The 19260-nt window shown below is 36.2% G+C and overlaps 2 protein-coding genes across 7 annotated transcripts in view; one reads left to right on the top strand and one right to left on the bottom strand.

Moving 5' to 3' along the window:
• Nucleotides 1-3509, bottom strand: part of LOC137233831 (uncharacterized) — a 92237-nt gene extending 88728 nt beyond the window's left edge. For all 3 annotated transcript variants that reach the window (XM_067757300.1, XM_067757310.1, XM_067757316.1), the window contains exon 1: nt 1280-3509. In XM_067757300.1, coding sequence (XP_067613401.1) covers nt 2020-3264 — 1245 coding nt within the window. In that variant the 5' untranslated portion in view covers nt 3265-3509 and the 3' untranslated portion in view covers nt 1280-2019. The remainder of the gene's footprint in view (nt 1-1279) is intronic.
• LOC137233799 (serine proteinase stubble-like) overlaps nt 1-19260 on the top strand; it is a 727732-nt gene that overhangs the window by 247970 nt on the left and 460502 nt on the right. The gene's annotated exons all lie outside the window — the stretch shown is intronic.

The following is a 19260-nucleotide window of genomic DNA, read 5'->3' as shown; positions in this document are numbered from 1 at the left end:
CTTGCCATTCTACACATCACGCCTGCAGATCTAATGGCCAAAACTTTCGCGTTAGCCACTGCAACATGACTCAAGGCCTTGGGGCAACTTTAGTGAAGGCCGTATGGCCATAGCAGTATATCCTCATCTAATATCGGGTAAACGGAATATACGGTCCCGTGCTCAGCTTCGACTTCAACTACTTTTGAAGTTGCGTATCAGATTTACACACGGCGATCTTTCTAAGCACCAATTTGACATTTTATATCAACTCTTTCTAAACATTTTTTTTATTCATTGAAAATTTGAAAAATTATTGTGAAACATAAGAATTATTTAATAAACTTAAAAAAATTTCTATTCAAAATCAACCAAAAGCTCCTCAATCAAAAAAAATGTACAAAAATCAGAATTTGAAAACATAAAAAAAGACAGCTCAAAGCAAGTCGCCAAGCGCAAGAAACTCGGTGCACGCGCTTTCCTCGTTACCTCCTCTTCATCAAATAGCAAGTTTCAACAATATTTGTGTATAAACAGCGACTTAAGCTCCTATTATATGGAATTGCAATGGACACGTCATTTTAAAAAGTTTTATAAACCTTTTGTACTTTTTCCTCCATAGTCATAACAAATAAAATAGGTTTATAAAGCTCTTATACCTCAAAATTTGTAAGGAAATGTCAATTTAAAATGCTTTTTAAACCTGTTATATTTTTTATGAATATGGGGGCTTATCCATAAAAGGGTTAAAAGTTTTCACGGGTATTTCACTCAAAAATTTCAAAAATAATAAGATTTAGTTTATGTAGCTTTAACTTAAATTTAGAAGTATTTTTATTGTGTCAAATTCTTGACATTAGAAGGTAAAGTTTTTGCTTATTATCCATGTAAAATTTTGTGAAATGAGTTGTTCCCATGGTTTCCAATTTGTATATTGAAGGTCTCTTCAGCTAGCCCAATCTTTTCAGCCCAATCAAAAAACGAGACCGTACTAAATTGCACAATATTTAATGCTAATTTATTACGGGTTATTTAAATTTATTACACTTGTTCTTTTAAAAAGCAGCTTAAACTTAAGCTAGCCCAACCCATATGCACAATCAAAAAACGAAAACGTATTTAATGAGAGTTAGCCCAACCCTCGATATTTATTAAAATACAAGTGTAATAAATTTAATTAACCCGTATTAAATTAGCATTAAATATTGTGCAATTGAGTACGGTCTCGTTTTTTGATTGTGCTGAAAAGGTTGGGCTAGCTTAAGAGACCTATTTGTATGGTATAGTAATAATATTTCACGTGGAATAATTCTGTTGAACATTTTATCCCCATAGCTCTGCCGCGAATGTTTTTTGTTTATCACTTTCTTGGATGGTTAGAGCAGAATGCCATTTAAGAGATTGGTAACGAACAATAAAACACACTAATTAGCCCGTGTGTTAATTTCCAGCAACCGATGTAACAAGTCCGTTTAAAGAAAACCACTTAGCACTTTTTGCTGATTTTAAATTCTTTATTGATTTACCGACGGTAATATCGCGACGGTATGCATATGAGCGCAAAATTTTACTGCCTTTACTTTAATATTTCAATTGCCAAAAAGGTATCTATTTACTTATTAAATAAATTACATATGTAGGTAAAGAGTTTAACAAAGGAAATTAGAGAACAATTAAATCAAGAAAAATAAAATAATAGAAAATATTGGAACCAATAAGTGGACTGTAACAATTGAATGCGTAGCGGTAGAATCGTATGATGCTGCTGGCATTGAAATTGCATTCGCTTTGTATGTACATAGAGATAGGCATTAATATGTAATTATGTATGTACGCTTGTTTGTTAGGCAAATGCTTGCTAGTGAGCGCTCAACAGCTTTAGTAGGCTATGCAGTTATTATGTATTAAATATGATGTTATGTTGAAGGAGTTGAATGACTTCCGGCGCATGACGATATCGCAGAGGTTCCCAAGTAGTTATTACGATGGAACAAAGTAGTCTGCGGTTCCCAAACATACCGCCACCCCTGAACGGCGCGTTCAGAAAGGCAATGTCGCTACCTTTGAAATTGGACGCTTGTATTCTCCTTTGCTCGTTTTGATGGTAACCACCACACGTACAAGATCATCATCTCCTTTGTGCACTTCGACGATGCGTCCTAAAATCCACTTTGATGGTGGGAGATTAGGTTCTTTCAATACGACCAGTTTTCCGATTTCAAGATTAGTAGTGGATTGTTGCCATTTATTCCTCTGTTGTAAAGAGGTTAAGTACTCACTATGCCAGCGTTTCCAAAAGCCTTGAACCATAGCCTGCAGATGGCGCCAATGTTGTTTTAAGTTAAAAGTTGTAGTTAAAGCAGATGGCTCAGGCATACATGTATACGGTTCGCCAATTAAAAAATGTACCGGAGTAAGAGGATCTGTATCAGAAATGCTGCACAGAGGTCGTGAATTAAAAATAGCTTCGATTTGGCATAGTACCGTGCTGTATTCTTCGAACGTAAGTAGGCTGTCTCCAATCACTCTTCTCAAATGTAATTTCATAGATCGTACTCCAGTTTCCCACAATCCTCCAAAACGTGGTGCTGAGGGTGGGATGAAATGCCAATTAACGCCTTCGTTTGCTAAGGATTTTTTTAAATTTATTTTTGCTAAGGATTGAGCCACCTCTGCCCGATCTTCATGAAATATGGAGAGCCGTTGAAGTTCGTTTAAAGCTCGTTTCGCACCGTGGAAGGTGGTACCATTATCGGAATGAAGGTCACTGGGCTTTCCTCGGCGTGCAATGAATCTGCGAAAAGAAGCTAAAAAGGCATCGGTTGTTAAATCACTCACCAATTCGATGTGTAGGGCTTTAGACATACAGACGAATATGGCAACCCAAGCTTTACCAATTTTTGGATTTCGCGTTTTTGAATAGTTTATGCGTACAGGGCCAGCGTAGTCAAGTCCGCAATGTAGAAAACACCGACTGGGCTGAACTCTTGCTGATGGCAGATTAACCGTAAGTTGAGTGCTGGTTGCTCTTCTTTGCAAGAAACATGTTTTGCAACCAAATATGACCTTCCTTACTAAGTTTCTGCAGCCCAAAATCCAAAATTGTTGACGAACAAGAGCGAACGTCGCTTCGACACCTGCGTGCATATTGATTTCGTGCGTATGTCTTACGATGAGTAGCGAAATTTTGGCGTCTTTAGGTAGTTTAATCGGAAACTTTATATTGTAATTTATATCTGCATGTTTTATGCGACCACCAACCCGAAGTACACCTGATTCGTCCATGAATGGTGAATACCGGATCAGCGTAGATTTGCAATGTAGTTATTGTAAATTTTGTAATTGATCAATGTCTTTAAAGAATGCATGAGCTTGCGCGCCTTTTAGTAATTGGATTCTAGCTTGTTGGAGCTCGTATGTAGACAAAAACGAGTCACTGTAACCCTCTCGACGACGGCGTGCTAATGGATCGTAAATCTTCGAAGTTTCTGACAACACCATTCGGTTCGTAGGTTTTTACAGATGTTTCCGATGTTTGAGAGTGTATGGCAATTGGATTAAATTCGCAGATTGCTTTTGGTAAAGTTTTAAGCAGAGGCCAACAATTTGAGCTCTACTTTCTCAAGTTGAAATTAGCTTTTGATAAGAGTTCTATAAGTTCGTTATTCAGAGCTATCAGATCTTCGACGGTGTCGCATCCAGTGGGTATGTCATCTACGTATGCATCGTGCTCAAGAACGCGTGAAGCATTGGGATATTCTCCTTTGTAGTCTTCCGCAATTTGTTTTAAAACGCTCACAGCCAGAAAAGGAGACGGCGCAAGCCCATAAGTAACAGTTAGCAATCGGTAATGTTGAAGTTTAGCTGTTTGTTCATGCCTCAGTACAATGCGTTGATAATCAGTTTGTTCTGGATGCACCCTTATGCCGCGGAACATTTTCTCAATATCGGTTGCGAACACATACCGATGCTGGCGGAAACGTAAAAAGACACCAAACAAATCGCGTTGAATCGGTGGACCAATATGTAATCGATCATTCAAGGAATACCCAGAGGAATCTTTAAGCGAACCATCAAAAACTACCCGGCATTTGGTTGTGGAAATTTCATCCTTAATTACGGGATGATGTGCTAAATAAAAACGTCTTGAAGTACTCACATTAATCTGCTGCTCTGGAATCAATTCCATGTGTCCCAACTCAAGATATTCATTTAAAAATGCTGCGTATTGTTGTTTTAGCGCAGGTCGACGTTGCAGTTTGGCATCCATACTATTAAGGCGTGAAAAAGCTTGCGGCAAAGTGTCATCGATGGGTTTGATATCGGCTTTAAATGACCACATATGTCCCATTCTCAGCTCGTTGCACTGTTGAAGAAAAATACCTTTCTACCGGATCGTGAACGAACACGTATGCGGAAATGGTCCCTAATTTTGTTTAGTAATGAGTAATGCTTCCTTTCAAATCTGCAAAATAACTTCATATGAAGCTCATCATTTGTCACTTAAAACATTTTCTTACTTGGGGCTTGGTAGTTCCAAGGGATTCGAATGATCACGCGAATGTTTTCCGTATTCGCGACATGTCAATCACCAACATTTTCGCCATTATAAAATAGATTTTATATAATATTAATAACAACATCACATTTGAAAATGCTTAAATTTCTGCCACAAATTGATCAGCTGTTTTTTTTATCTGTCAAATCATCACTTTCTGAAGTTGGCAACTCAATTCAACTTCAACTGAAATAAGTTGTAATTCGTAACACCAAACAGGAGTTGAGTTGTCTTAAATTTGAGTTGTTTTAATTACAACCCAACTAAGTTGAGTTGTAAACGGTAATAGGAGCAATAAAGAAATTTATGAAAAATATGTAAATAAAATTGGAAAGGAAAAAATTTCTAAACTAAATGAACTACTCAAAGTCAAATATATAAGTATAAAAACAAAAACTTATGAAACAAAATTTTTATAAAAAAAAAATTACAAAAAATAACAGATTTAGTTCCAGATTGAAATTTGATAGCTAACACTACATTGCACCGTCTGGCAATACCCTCTGTCTAGCACAAACCTAAGTCAGCTAAACGCTAAATAAAGTACGAAATTAACACGTTTACAGCTCGTGTGCTCAATAGACTATTTATTTTTTTAGTCTTGACAGTTTAGCTCTATAATTAATTTGTCGGTATCATTTGATGTGACAAGCCATATCACAAAAGGCACATAAAATAAATAAACACAAGGCGCGCTAACCTCCGAAGAGATTTTGGGCCGAGCTTCTCTTCCTATTTGGGTCGTTCTACTTTAAATTTTTTTTTTACAAATTGACGGGACGGAAGCTACATGATTTACGCCGACTTCGAAAAGAATCTGCAAGGCAGATTAGTTTTCACTGAGTATTTTTTCATTACAGAAATACACTCGGAGTGTTTGCCAAATCAGTGCCGAGGGGCGACTCGCCCGCTCGGAAACATATTTTTTCGAATTGAAAAACTTTTTCCACATGTTTTCATGTTGCTTTGCCCTGGAATTGAACCCAGTATCTTCGGTGTGGTAGGAGGAGCGCTCTACCACCACTACAACTAGTAAACTTTGACTCTGCGACGCCATATGGAATAAATATGTTTGCATGCCTGAAATGCTGTTTAACAGAATTCTTGTGTAAATATCTCTTTAAGTGTTTACGTCATTCCTACATCTTATCTTCTTATATATATAAAAATGAATGCCATTTTTCGTTGTGATTTTATAACTCAAGAACGGGCTCACCTATCCAAACCAGGCTTTTTTTTAGGCTTTGTTCAGACTATTCAGTAGATGGTTTGTGTTTTGAAATTTTAAGAATCGGATACCAGGGTCTCGAGATATAGACCAAAACGTGGACCTGGATAACTTTAGGATGTGTTTGTTCAATATGGGTAGAAAATGGGAGCTGTTGATGATTGCTATAGTATAGATTATTTTTCATGCCCCTCCGTGACTAGGATCTCGAGATATAGACCAAAACGTGGACCGGGATAACCCTAGGATGTGTTTGAACCACATGAGTATCCATTGTAAGTTGTCGATAAATGCTAATGAATAGAGGGCTTTTCTTTTCGCTGGGTAACTAAGAACTCGAGATATAGACCAACTGGGAACTCGCCTTCAGGTTAAGAGATTGCCTTCTTATGTACTACAACCAGTTAAAATGGTATATTCAATCACATAACAATATAATGCTTTTACCTGAAGGCGCTTAAATGCGCTCAATGTATGGTGAAATTATTTTGAAAAACACACCACAAACCCATTTGTTTGGCCAGATTCATCCCACATAGCCAGCGGATTATACGTTTTCATATTAACATACATACATCAATAATAGTTTAATCATTTACTAAACGATTTGTTACCTACTTAGCTACGCTCCTTCGCTCTCAAAATTTATGTACTTTCGTCTTAACTAGCTTACTTATTATTCCCACCTACAAACTTACTTCCATTATATTTATATCAACATGTATGTATGTAAACTTCATCGTAGTTACGACGCATTACAATGCCCAATATTGCATTGGAAAGGTGACGATGGCTGCAATATCAATATACCAATGATTGATCCACGAACAGGTAAATAATATTTTCAGTGTGTTGACATTTCATCATTTGTATAAATTTCTTAAGTCAAATTTTGCACTTATTTTGAGGTCTACATGTACAGAAAAAAGTTAGTGCCATTAATTTTTATTCGTATCGATTGATGGTTCGTCCACAAGAACAAAATTATATCTTGAGATGTGGTAAACTATATCATCAGTACATCGTTGATATGTATGCCAAAATAGAAACAGAACGTCTTAATTTTATTCGTTTCAACCAAGCAAAATTAAGATCTGAACAATATATTCATTTGCAAGATGCGATAGCGAATGATGCTAATATTAATGACATCGGACGTTTAATTATATTGCCATCTTCGTATATTGGTAGCCCACGGAATATGAACGTATATGCTCAGACGCAATGAGTTATGTACGAAAATACGGTCGACCGGATCTGTTCATTACATTTACATGTAATCCGCAGTGGGATGAAATCAAAAACAATTTATTTGCAGGACAGTCGACAACCGATCGTCATGACATTACTGCGCGTGTTTTTCGGCAAAAATGTAAAGCACTTATGGATTTGATTGTGAAATTATATGTATTTCGGGAGGTGCGTTGCCATATGTACTCCATCGAATGGCAGAAAAGGGGATTGCCACACGCACATATACTAATTTTGCTGGTACATAAAATAACTCCGGATCAAATCGATAACCTTATATCTGCTGAAATTCCTGATCACACTGCTGATCCAGAGTTATTTCAAGTTGTCGTTAAATACATGGACCGTGCGGTGAACTAAATGTGAATTCACTATGTATGATTGATGAAAAGTGTTCGCAACGATACTCAAGGCAATTTACTTCAGACACAATGACGGATATCCATTGTATCGACGTATATCACCTAATGATAATGGCAAAACGGCAACCATTAGAATGCATAACCAGGAAGTTGAAGTTGATAATCGTTGGGTGGTTTCGTATTGTCCATTATTATCGAAAATATTCAATGCTCATATAAATGTGGAATATTGTAATTCTGTCAAATCCATTAAATATATTTGCAAGTATGTAAATAAAGGGAGCGATATGGCAATTTTCGGTGTTGCTGGTGATAATACAAATGATGAAATTACTCAGTATCAAATGGGGCGCTATATTAGTAGCAATGAAGTTGTCTGGAGGATTATGTCGTTTCCAATGCACGAAAGACATCCTGCGGTTGTTCACTTGGCTGTACATCTTGAGAATGGCCAACATGTTTTTTTTAATGTAGCAAATGTATTGGAAAGAGCAGCACAACCACCAGCAACTACGTTAACAGCTTTTTTCAAATTATGCGAAAGTGATACATTTGCGATAACTTTATTATATTCTGAAGTGCCTCAGTATTACACCTGGAATGTGTCTTCGAAAAAATTTCAAAGACGTAAACAACGAACAGCAGTTCATGGGCATCCTGGCGTTTTCCAAACAGATGCAATTGGGAGAATATATACAGTACATCCAAACAATGTTGAGTGTTTTTATTTGAGATTGTTATTAGTTAACGTGAATGGCCCAAAACCATTTCAAGAATTGAGAACAGTCAACGGTCATTTGTGTCAAACATAGCATTTGTAGGAGGAAGATGCACATTGAGATTCAACACTTCATGATGCATCTATTTCGGCTCATCCTCAACAAATACGAATGCTATTTGTCATTATTTATCAACATGTGTGCCATCAAATCCACTTGAATTATGGAACAAATATAAACATTATATTGCAGAAGATATTTTAATTCGTATGCGTCATCATGCAAGAAATATTGATTTGTTGGAAATGTACAACGAAGCTTTGATAATAATTGAGGATATGTGCCTAACGATTGCAAATAAAACATTAGTACAATTGGGTATGATCGCACCAAATCGTGAGATGCATGATCTGTTTGATCGTAAATTGCAACGTGAGCAGGAATTCAATTCTAATGATTTCCGTTTATTTGTACAATCGAATATAACCAAAATGAATATTCAGCAAAAACATGTATATGACACAATCATGCAAGCCATTTCCAATAATGCAGGTGGATTATATTTCTTTGATGCACCTGGTGGTGCAGGCAAAACGTTCGTTATATCACTGATTTTAGCGACTATTCGATCGGAACAGAAAATTGCATTGGCACTTGCATCTTCGGGAATTGCTGCTACATTATTAGAAGGTGGTCGGACAGCACACTCTGCATTAAAATTTCCATTGAATGTACAGGTGATTGAAACTCCTACTTGCAATATTTCAAGAAATTCTGCTATGGCAAAAGTTCTGCGATTAACGTCAATTATTTTATGGGATGAGTGTATAATGGCGAATAAAAAATTACTAGAAGCATTTAATCGAACAATGCAAGATTTACGTGGTAATCAACAGCTTTTTGGTGGTGCTTTGATATTACTGTCAGGGGATCTTCGACAAACATTGCCTGTCATTCCTCAATCAACTCCTGCTGATGAAATAAATGCCTGTTTGAAGTCATCAGTTCTTTGGAGATATGTACAAAAATTGACACTGAACATTAGTATGCGTATTCACCTACAAAATGATCCAGCTGCCCAAAACAATTGTTAGAAATTGGTGATGGCAAAATACAAATCGATAGAACCAACGGATTGATCACTGTACCGAACAATTTTTGTACAATTTCGAAATCGATAGATGAATTGATTGAATGTGTTTTTCCAAATATTCTTCAGAATTACAGAAATCATGATTGGTTGAGAGAACGCGCCATTTTAGCACCGAGGAACATTCATATCAATGCCATTAATTTTCAAATTCAAGCAAAACTCCCAGGTGTAGTCACGACATATAAATCAATTGACAGTGCTATGAATCAAGATGAGGCAATGAATTATCCAATTGAATTTTTAAATTCATTAGAACCGGCTGGTATGCCACCGCATTGTTTGAATCTGAAAGTGGGTTCTTTGATTATATTATTGCGAAATATTAATCCACCAAAACTGTGTAATGGCACCAGATTGGCAGTGAAAAATTTATTGCCAAATTTGATTGAAGCTACGATCTTAACTGGTAAATCAAAATGAGAAGTTTGTTTAATACCGCGTATCCCTATGATTCATTTGAATTAAAACGATTACAATATCCTGTGCGTTTATCATTTGCGATGTCCATCAACAAAGCCCGAGGGCAAACGCTTAACGTTTGTGGTGTGAATTTGGAGGAATCATGTTTTTCACATGGCCAACTTTATATTGCCTGATCCAGAGTCGGTACCCCCAGCCGTTTGTTTATTCATGCTCAAAATGGAAAAACACCGACTTTACTTATTCATTTATGCAAGAAAAACAACACTTGGTGTTTTCAGTAGTAACTTTTTTGTTTTCTGAAGTATATACGATTGTTTTTTAAAAATACGTCTAAAGGTACTTCCACACCGGTAACGAAATAGTCAAAGACGTATAACAATTGTTTTAAAACAATTGCAACTTGTTACACAACCAAGTTATCTAATTCCTTGGCTTGGTCTCACCCGGATCCTGAAGCAGGTCCCCGAAACCTTCTTGAAATTGGACCATACAACATCGTCCCCTTGCTGGGACAACAAATTTTCCACAAGAATCCCAGAGAGGAACGAGTGGGCAAACGGCGTGGATCCGGGATCTCCCGAAATCTCCTTTTTTACAGATGTCTCTAAACTAAACAACTAATCTCGATCTAAGCGAGAGCTTTCGCTTACCCGACCACTGTAGAGTTTTTCAGGCTAAACTCATAGCTATCTGGGAAGCAGCCCTCTATCTTGCTAACCTGCAGGTGACCAATTCTATTTCAATCTTCTCTGACAGCCAAGCTGCCATAAAATCCCTGCAATGCAGTAACAACTCGTCACTAGTGGCATTGAAGTGCAGAGAAACCCTCAACAAACTAGCTGAAAATTGCAACCTAAGCATAATATGGGTTCCTGGCCACTGTGACATCTCAGGAAACTGCGCCGCGGATAAGCTAGCTAGGGAAGGCACCAACCTGCCAACAATAACCTCCGGGGGTGGGGCCAGCCCTCCTCTAAACACTTGCAAACACTGCCTGCGATCTCTTTTCACAGAGCAGGCAAACGCCAGATGGGCCAAGGAACCTACTTGTAGTATATCCAAGCAAATCTGGCCTAAGCTGGATGAAAAGAGATCGCAATCGGTGATATTGTTAAACCGTATCTCTATAAGCCCACTAGCGGGCCTTCTTGCAGGTCACTGTCTCATGGGCACTCACTGTGCCTATATGGGCCTGCAGACAAATGACTTCTGCCGCAGTTGTAGCGACGAGGAGGAGATAGAAAGCGTAGAGCACTATCTGTGCCACTGTCCCGCACTGTCAAAAACCAGGTACCAATGCCTCCACAGACACTCCTTTGGGTACCTTGCGGTGCTTGAATCTATAAACCCAACAAACTTTCTTCTATGAGAGTAGGGTAACAGGAAATAGGGGCCCCCCACGTGGTAGCACAACGGGCCACAACGGCCTACGTGAGTTTCCGCTCGGACAGCGGAGGCAGCCACTTTAACCTAACCTAACCTATCTAATTCCTTTGATCTTTACCGACAACCTCTGTGTAACATGTAATCTGCTATAAAAACAGAAAAAAAGTTACACAACATCGTGTTATACAACATTTTTCAGTTGAATTTCTAATAGTTTGCATAAGATTGGTTATATAATTGTTTGTAACACGTTTTGTTACTGGTGTGGACGCACCTTGACGTATCGTTATGTTTTACGTGACTACAAATTTTATATGTAATTTTTGCCTAAAATGGTAATTTTAGCTAATATTTTTTTAAACTACAGTTAATTCATTCAATTGAAGTACAAAAAAATATATTTTATTTTAATTTTTTTGCTATAAACTGAGGCCCTTCGAAAATGACTGATTTTTGTGAGGACAAGTCAAAGACAAGTCAAACTTAATTTTTAATATATTAAAAAATCAATAGATTTCTTTAAAAAACATTTAAAACATGTGAATATATATCAAATTAATGATAAAAAAAAACCAAAAAAAAAAGATGTAAGTTTTTTTATATCTTTAGGGTCCTTAAACTTGAACACGTCTCTCAGACGTACATTATTTTCTAGGGTAAAAAAAATAACGTTATCTTTCTATGGTTAAATAATAATGTCTACAGTGATTGAGTGTGTCTAGGGTGATTGAGATTTGCAAACATTGGCTAACAAGTTTTATTTACTCAGTTATCGAAATAGATATTTCATCTATAAAAAATATGAAAATACAATTTTAGTCGCAATTAAAAATAAAATGCTTTGTCGACTTCGTATCTTCTTCGCGTCGTCGCACCTTTTTTAAGTATGAGTACACGTTTCCACTTAAAATATACTTTATTAAGAAATAGCTCATCCGTTGTTCGATACTCAACTATGCAGTTATTTAAACACATTCGGTTGTTTTTGCAATATATATTTAAAGCCAATGAAACTAATTCACTGTCACTACAAAATTTTCCACCAATTGTATGATTAGACAAACTGTGTAATATATATTTAGTAGGTATGTTTGTGCATTGCTTAGCTTCTCTAACTACCTGTTATGTTGGCGCTTGAACCTTGCCAATATTGGTTTACTGCGAAAGTGATGTAAGCCTTGTTTTGAAAATTTTATATTTGACGTTTCTTTCAGTTTGGCAAATTGGTTGCAAAATGCCCAGACTCAGTATAGTATACAGGCGAAAATACTGATAGACTCTAAAATGGCCCATATACTCAAGTTATGGCGTTGTGCTATATAAGCTGTATTAGGCTGTTTTCCTGACATTTTCTCTAGTATAAGGTTTTTAAACCTGCAGCCGAAATAAGTTGATTTATCACTGAGCTGTCTAATTTAGTTTCTATTGAAAACGTAATATTTTATTTTTCATTTAAACGGCATTATAAAATTTTTTGTAAAATTTTAAAATTTGCTCTTGAATCATTTTATATTGCAGCTAAGTTTTGTTTCCATCATGTACAACCCCAATTTCCCAAAAAATGCTATTGCTCACTTGTTTGTTGGCATTTCATACTGGCGCCTCTTATATGCACAGGGTGCTGTAAGGTTTTGTGCAGCAGTTTGCTTGCTTTGACGTACACTCAGAAAAAACACTTGCCTCAAATGAGGTAAAACATTTCATAAAAAAATTTTCTTCAAATTGTGGATTATTTCAACGTACTGAGTAATAATTTCCTATTTTTGTATAAAACTTTTCATTAATGTGAGGAAAAATTTAAATTTTTTTTTTCAATCAAGTATTAATATAACCAAGAAAAAAATATGAAGTATATTCGAACGAGTTTCCGTCATCTCTTATCAAATTTGGTTTCGAGACAAACCGATTTCGGGGTTGTGCCATCATCAGTGTCGATGCTCGTTCAGAACGAGTACATCAACTATCCATCCTGTCGGAAACCCAACAAAAAATGAGTCAAAAAAAAAAGAACATCTTAGTTTATGAGAAAATTACTTGTCTAGATAAAGGGAAGCGCTTCTATGGCGCAAAATTAATCCTATTTTTCTTCCCTTTCAGAAATTGTTAGGGTTTCTCGAGTGTGGTTTTTCCCCTTTCAGACTCAGTTACCGAGCAGAACGTATTCGGTTCGATCTCGTCCAGAAATTGGGACTTACATTTACATAACACGACTCTACAACAAAAGTTTTTTCTTTGTCCTAAAGTTTATTTCATGATTTTCTGTTTTATTATAAACAAAAACAAAAAGAAAATGCCTTTTTTCGGTATAAAGTTTGCTTTTGTAATAGTTATTGTAACAATACTCATGGCGCTAGAGTGATAACTAAACAACGATCAAGTGTTTTGTACAAATCTAGAATAACCTAAAATATCGTCGCGAAAGTGTAAATATGAAGCTGATGCTATTGATTGTTATATATGTATGTGGGCAGATTATTAAAGTTCGAGATATAAAATATGAATTAAATACATCTCTCATCCTCTGTGAAGCCTACGAAGCATATTTTGGCTGTCCTGTTTGGAATCAAGACAAGACATGGGCTCCACATGTTGCTTGTAGTTATTGTAAACGATGTTTGGAAGGTAAGCAAATTTTATTTAAATAGTAAATTAAATAAAGTAGACATATTGATTCCTCTTTCTATATTTTAGGTTGGTATCGAGGTGAGAAAAGATCTATGAAATATGCAGCACCAAGAATCTGGCCAGAAATAAAATACGACGTTAAAGACTGCTAATTTTGCATTGTGAATCCGAGTAAAAGACGTAGAGGTAAAAATGCAAAACCTATCGAATATCCTGATCTTGAATCTTCTTCTGCTCCAGTCGCACACGATCTGACACGACCAGTACCAGCGCCACCGAAAAAATTATCGCAGAGGAGTGGCTCATCTCTAAGTTCTTATAAAATCAATGCCGTTAAGGAGTTTTTACCGACACCGGAATAACCAAAACATCATTACATACCTACTGAAGAATTTAATGATTTGATTAGAGATATAAATTTACCAAAAAGTAAAGCAGAGCTTTTAGGCTCTTCTTCGAACAAAGTTATCAAGGCCAATATGATGAAAACACAATGGGATACTATATTTGGCGTTTATTGAGAGATAATACCTATGAACATAAAAGAAAAGTAAAAGTGTACACCTTTAAATTATTTTCCACTTTTTTGTAAGTTATATCGATATAAAAACTTAATAAAAATATATTTATTTTAATTGTTTCATTTTCAAGTAAAAATTAAAACCACAGATTTTGAAAAATTTCGTTGAAGCGGTTTCCTAAATGGGAAAGCAAACTTTTTCATGCCATATATTTTTTTTTTCGTCAAATTACGACCTAAAGAACTGAAATTTAATGCTTTGAAGTCAAAGTCAAATTTTGTGTTGACCCGTGTAATACTCGTTCTACGATTTGTAAACTTTCTTTGATGGGCTAAAGACCTTTCTAGATTTTATTTACTATGTGATAAGTTTTTTTTGCTTTTTTTGGTAAAGCTATTTTACCACATTCGAAACTTTATTTTGGAATATTTTTTTAGTTGTGTGTTATTGGATTCATTGTGACCAAATGAGATCCGTTCAAAAACAATTCCGTGAAACACAGGATGGTTGTCTTCTTTCCTATGTTCCACAATTGTCTAAAGCTTATCGATCTATCTTTGTTACAGAGTCAGAGAGAAATTAATGGTGTGTAATTTATTTGCAAAATTAACCCCATGCTTGATGAGCAGTCCTGTTTTGCGCACCGAGATTGTGGCCAAATGCCTTTTTAGATCGACGATGAAATTTTGAAATGCAATAATGGTTTCGTTTTTTGTATCAGTTTTGCATTAATCTCTACAAAAACTATCACACTCCTGACTTGGTTGTTGTAATAGAAAAAATAGATAGAGTTATTATCTTAAATAATTAAAAACAAGTATCCTGGCAATTGGGTTCAAAACGCGTACTCTTCAACCTCTTAGGCAGCGTAGGTCTAATTGTTGTTAGTTAGATGCTGCGCGAAATTGCGTGCACTCCGACAGCACATTTAATAATATTTAGAGCTTACGCTTTCTTTTTGAACATAAGTGAGATTTTCGAGACACGAGAAATTGAGAACTCGACTTCTCGCGAGGTTCTCGTGTCTCTAAGTACTCGTAAATCTCACAAGCTTTTCAACTTTCAATTCAATCGCTGCATTGGCGTAATTCTATACATTTCGGTGTTTTTTAGTTTTGGTTTTGTGGAAACTTTCGCTTGTACTCCAAAAGAAATCGTAAGTTCTATATAAAACAAGCAATGAATCGATTAAATTGAATGTTGAGAGGCTCGCGAGCCTTACGAGTAATTCGAGATTCGAGAATCTCGCGAGAAGGCGAGACCCGCGAGAAATCTCTCCTCGAACAAGTTCGAGAAATCGTAAGCTCTAATAATATTCAAAACGATCATCGAAATAAATTATGATTGTAAAAGCTGAAGGAAAAAAACGTATGTTCATTCAGTTCTTTAAATTATTCGTATTCGGTCGGGCATTATTTATTTGTTGTTTACTGGTCTTTATACTCAGTTGAGCAGAGCTCACAGAGTATATTAAGTTTGATTGGATAACGGTTGGTTGTACATATATAAAGGAATCGAGATAGATATAGACTTCCATATATCAAAATAATCAGGATCGAAAAAAAATTTGATTGAGCCATGTCCGTCCGTCCGTCCGTTAACACGATAACTTGAGTAAATTTTGAGGTATCTTGATGAAATTTGGTATATAGGTTCCTGAGCACTCATCTCAGATCGCTATTTAAAATGAACGATATCGGACTATAACCACGCCCACTTTTTCGATATCGAAAATTTCGAAAAACCGAAAAAGTGCGATAATTCATTACAAAAGACAGCTATAGCGACGAAACTTGGTAGATGAGTTGAACTTATGACGCAGAATAGAAAATTAGTAAAATTTTGGACAATGGGCGTGGCACCGCCCACTTTTAAAAGAAGGTAATTTAAAATTTTTGCAAGCTGTAATTTGGCAGTCGTTGAAGATATCATGGTGAAATTTGGCAGGAACGTTACTCCTATTACTATATGTATGCTTCATAAAAATTAGCAAAATCGGGGAAGAACCACGCCCATTTTTAAAAAAAAATTTTTTTAAAAGTAAAATTTTAACAAAAAATTTAATATCTTTACAGTATATAAGTAAATTATGTCAACATTCAACTCCAGTAATGATATGGTGCAACAAAAGACAAAAATAAAAGAAAATTTCAAAATGGGCGTGGCTCCGCCCTTTTTCATTTAATTTGTCTAGGATACTTTTAACGCCATAAGTCGAACAAAAATTAACCTATCCTTTTGAAATTTGGTAGGGGCATAGATTTTATGACGTTAACTGTTTTCTGTGAAAATGGGCGAAATCGGTTGATGCCACGCCCAGTTTTTATACACAGTCGTCCGTCTGTCCTTCCGCATGGCCGTTAACACGATAACTTGAGCAAAAATCGACATATCTTTAATGAACTTAGTTCACGTGCTTACTTGAACTCACTTTATCTTGGTATGAAAAATGAACGAAATCCGACTATGACCACGCCCACTTTTTCGATATCGAAAATTACGAAAAATGAACAAATGCCATAATTCTATACCAAATACGAAAAAAGGGACGAAACATGGTAAGGTAATTGGATTGTTTTATTGACGCGAAGTATAAATTTAGAAAAAAACTTTATAAAATGGTTGTGACACCTACCATATTAAGTAGAAGAAAATGAAAAAGTTCTGGAGGGCGAAATAAAAAACTCTTAAAATCTTGGCAGGTATTAGGTATATAAATAAATTAGCGGTATCCAACAGATGATGTTCTGGGTCACCCTGGTCCACATTTTGGTCGATATCTGGAAAACGCCTTCACACCACTCCCTTTTAAAACTCTCATTAATACCTTTAATTTGATACCCATATCGTACAAACTCATTCTAGAGTCACCCCTGGTCCACCTTTATGGAAATATCTCGAAAAGGCGTCCGCCTATAGAACTAAGCCCCAACGCCCTTTTAAAATACTCATTAACTCCTTTCGTTTGATACCCATATTGCACAAACGAATTCTAGAGTCACCCCTGGTCCACCGTTATGGCGATATCTCGAAAATGCGACCACCACTCCCTTTTAAAACCCTCATTAATACCTTTAATTTGATACCCATATCGTTCAGACACATTCTAGAGTCACCCCTGGTCCACCTTTATAGCGATATTTCGAAATGGCGTCCACCTATAGAACTAAGGCCCACTCCCTTTTAAAATACTCATTAACACCTTTCGTTTGATGCCCATATTGTACAAACAAATTCTAGGGTCACCCCTGGTCCACCTTTGTGGCGATATCTCGAAACGGCTTCCACCTATGGAACTAAGGATTACTCCCTTTTAAAATACTCATTAACACCTTTCTTTTGATACCCATATTGTAGAAACAAATTCTAGGGTCACCCCTGCTCCACCTTTATGGCGATATCTCGAAACGGCGTCCACCTATGGAACTAAGGATTACTCCCTTTTAAAATACTCATTAACACCTTTCTTTTGATACCCATATTGTAGAAACAAATTCTAGGGTCACCCCTGCTCCACCTTTATGGCGATATCTCGAAACGGCGTCCACCTATGGAACTAAGGATTACTCCCTTTTAAAATACTCATTAACACCTTTCTTTTGATACCCATATTGTAGAAACAAATTCTAGGGTCACCCCTGCTCCACCTTTATGGCGATATCTCGAAACGGCGTCCACCTATGGAACTAAGGATTACTCCCTTTTAAAATACTCATTAACACCTTTCTTTTGATACCCATATTGTACAAACAAATTCTAGGGTCACCCCTGGTCCACCGTTATGGCGATATCTCGAAAATGCGACCACCACTCCCTTTTAAAACCCTCATTAATACCTTTAATTTGATACCCATATCGTTCAGACACATTCTAGAGTCACCCCTGGTCCACCTTTATAGCGATATTTCGAAATGGCGTCCACCTATAGAACTAAGGCCCACTCCCTTTTAAAATACTCATTAACACCTTTCGTTTGATGCCCATATTGTACAAACAAATTCTAGGGTCACCCCTGGTCCACCTTTGTGGCGATATCTCGAAACGGCTTCCACCTATGGAACTAAGGATTACTCCCTTTTAAAATACTCATTAACACCTTTCATTTGATACCCATATCGTACAAACGCATTCTAGAGTCATCCCTGATCCACCTTTATGGCTATATCCATAAATGGCGTCCACCTATAGAACTATGGCCCACTCCCTCATAAAATACTCTTTAATGCCTTTCATTTGATACACATTCCAGGGTTTCCCTCGGTTCATTTTCCTACATGGTTATTTTCCCTTATGTTGTCACCATAGCTCTCAACTGAGTATGTAATGTTCGGTTACACCCGAACTTAACCTTCCTTACTTGTTTTTTTTTTATTTTTTCTTTTTTTGCTATGCCGACTTGCGTATTTACGTATCTTTGCGTTGTTTTGCTGCTAGTGAAACTTGCTAAAATATTATCGCTCGAGTTTGGTTATACATACTTGTTTATTTGTTTTTCGAATATTTTTTATGTATTTACTGCGTTCAGCCCATTTAAGTTATTTTCTATTGTTGTTTATTTAAGTTTTTTTTGCCAGATTTGAGCTCACTCAAAATATAATACGCAGAAACTTTTATTTTTATTTTGGCTTGGTTAAGGTTTGTTTAATACTGTTGGTACGATTCTTGCAACGGTAATAAATCAAGATACATTCATAAAAGATATCCATATCAAGCGTTAGATTGAACTGGACGGTTTGTGTGGATGAAGCTCACATGGACTGGATGTGTTCATAGTGTTACATAAAGCGTGCTTTGAATCTTTAATTCTAGTATACCTTAATGACTTTTCAAAGAGTTTTATTATCTTTTTATAAATGCTTTTTGTTTTTATTTGCTTGTTTGTAGTTTTTCTCCTAAATACATATATAGTTGAATAGGGTTACCAACTCATATCGCTTTCGTTCTTTACGCTTCCCTTTTTGAATAGTCAAATTTAATTTTTTTAGGTTGGTAAATTTTTTTATTTCGCTCCTAGTCACGTCATAGTTATTTTATGCGTGCTTATGTCATGCTGTT

Source organism: Eurosta solidaginis, chromosome 1 (assembly GCF_040869045.1).
Source record: "Eurosta solidaginis isolate ZX-2024a chromosome 1, ASM4086904v1, whole genome shotgun sequence".
NCBI classification, from domain to species: domain Eukaryota; kingdom Metazoa; phylum Arthropoda; class Insecta; order Diptera; family Tephritidae; genus Eurosta; species Eurosta solidaginis.
Note: the sequence above shows the minus strand (reverse complement) of the source record. Positions and strands in the feature narration are given on the sequence as shown.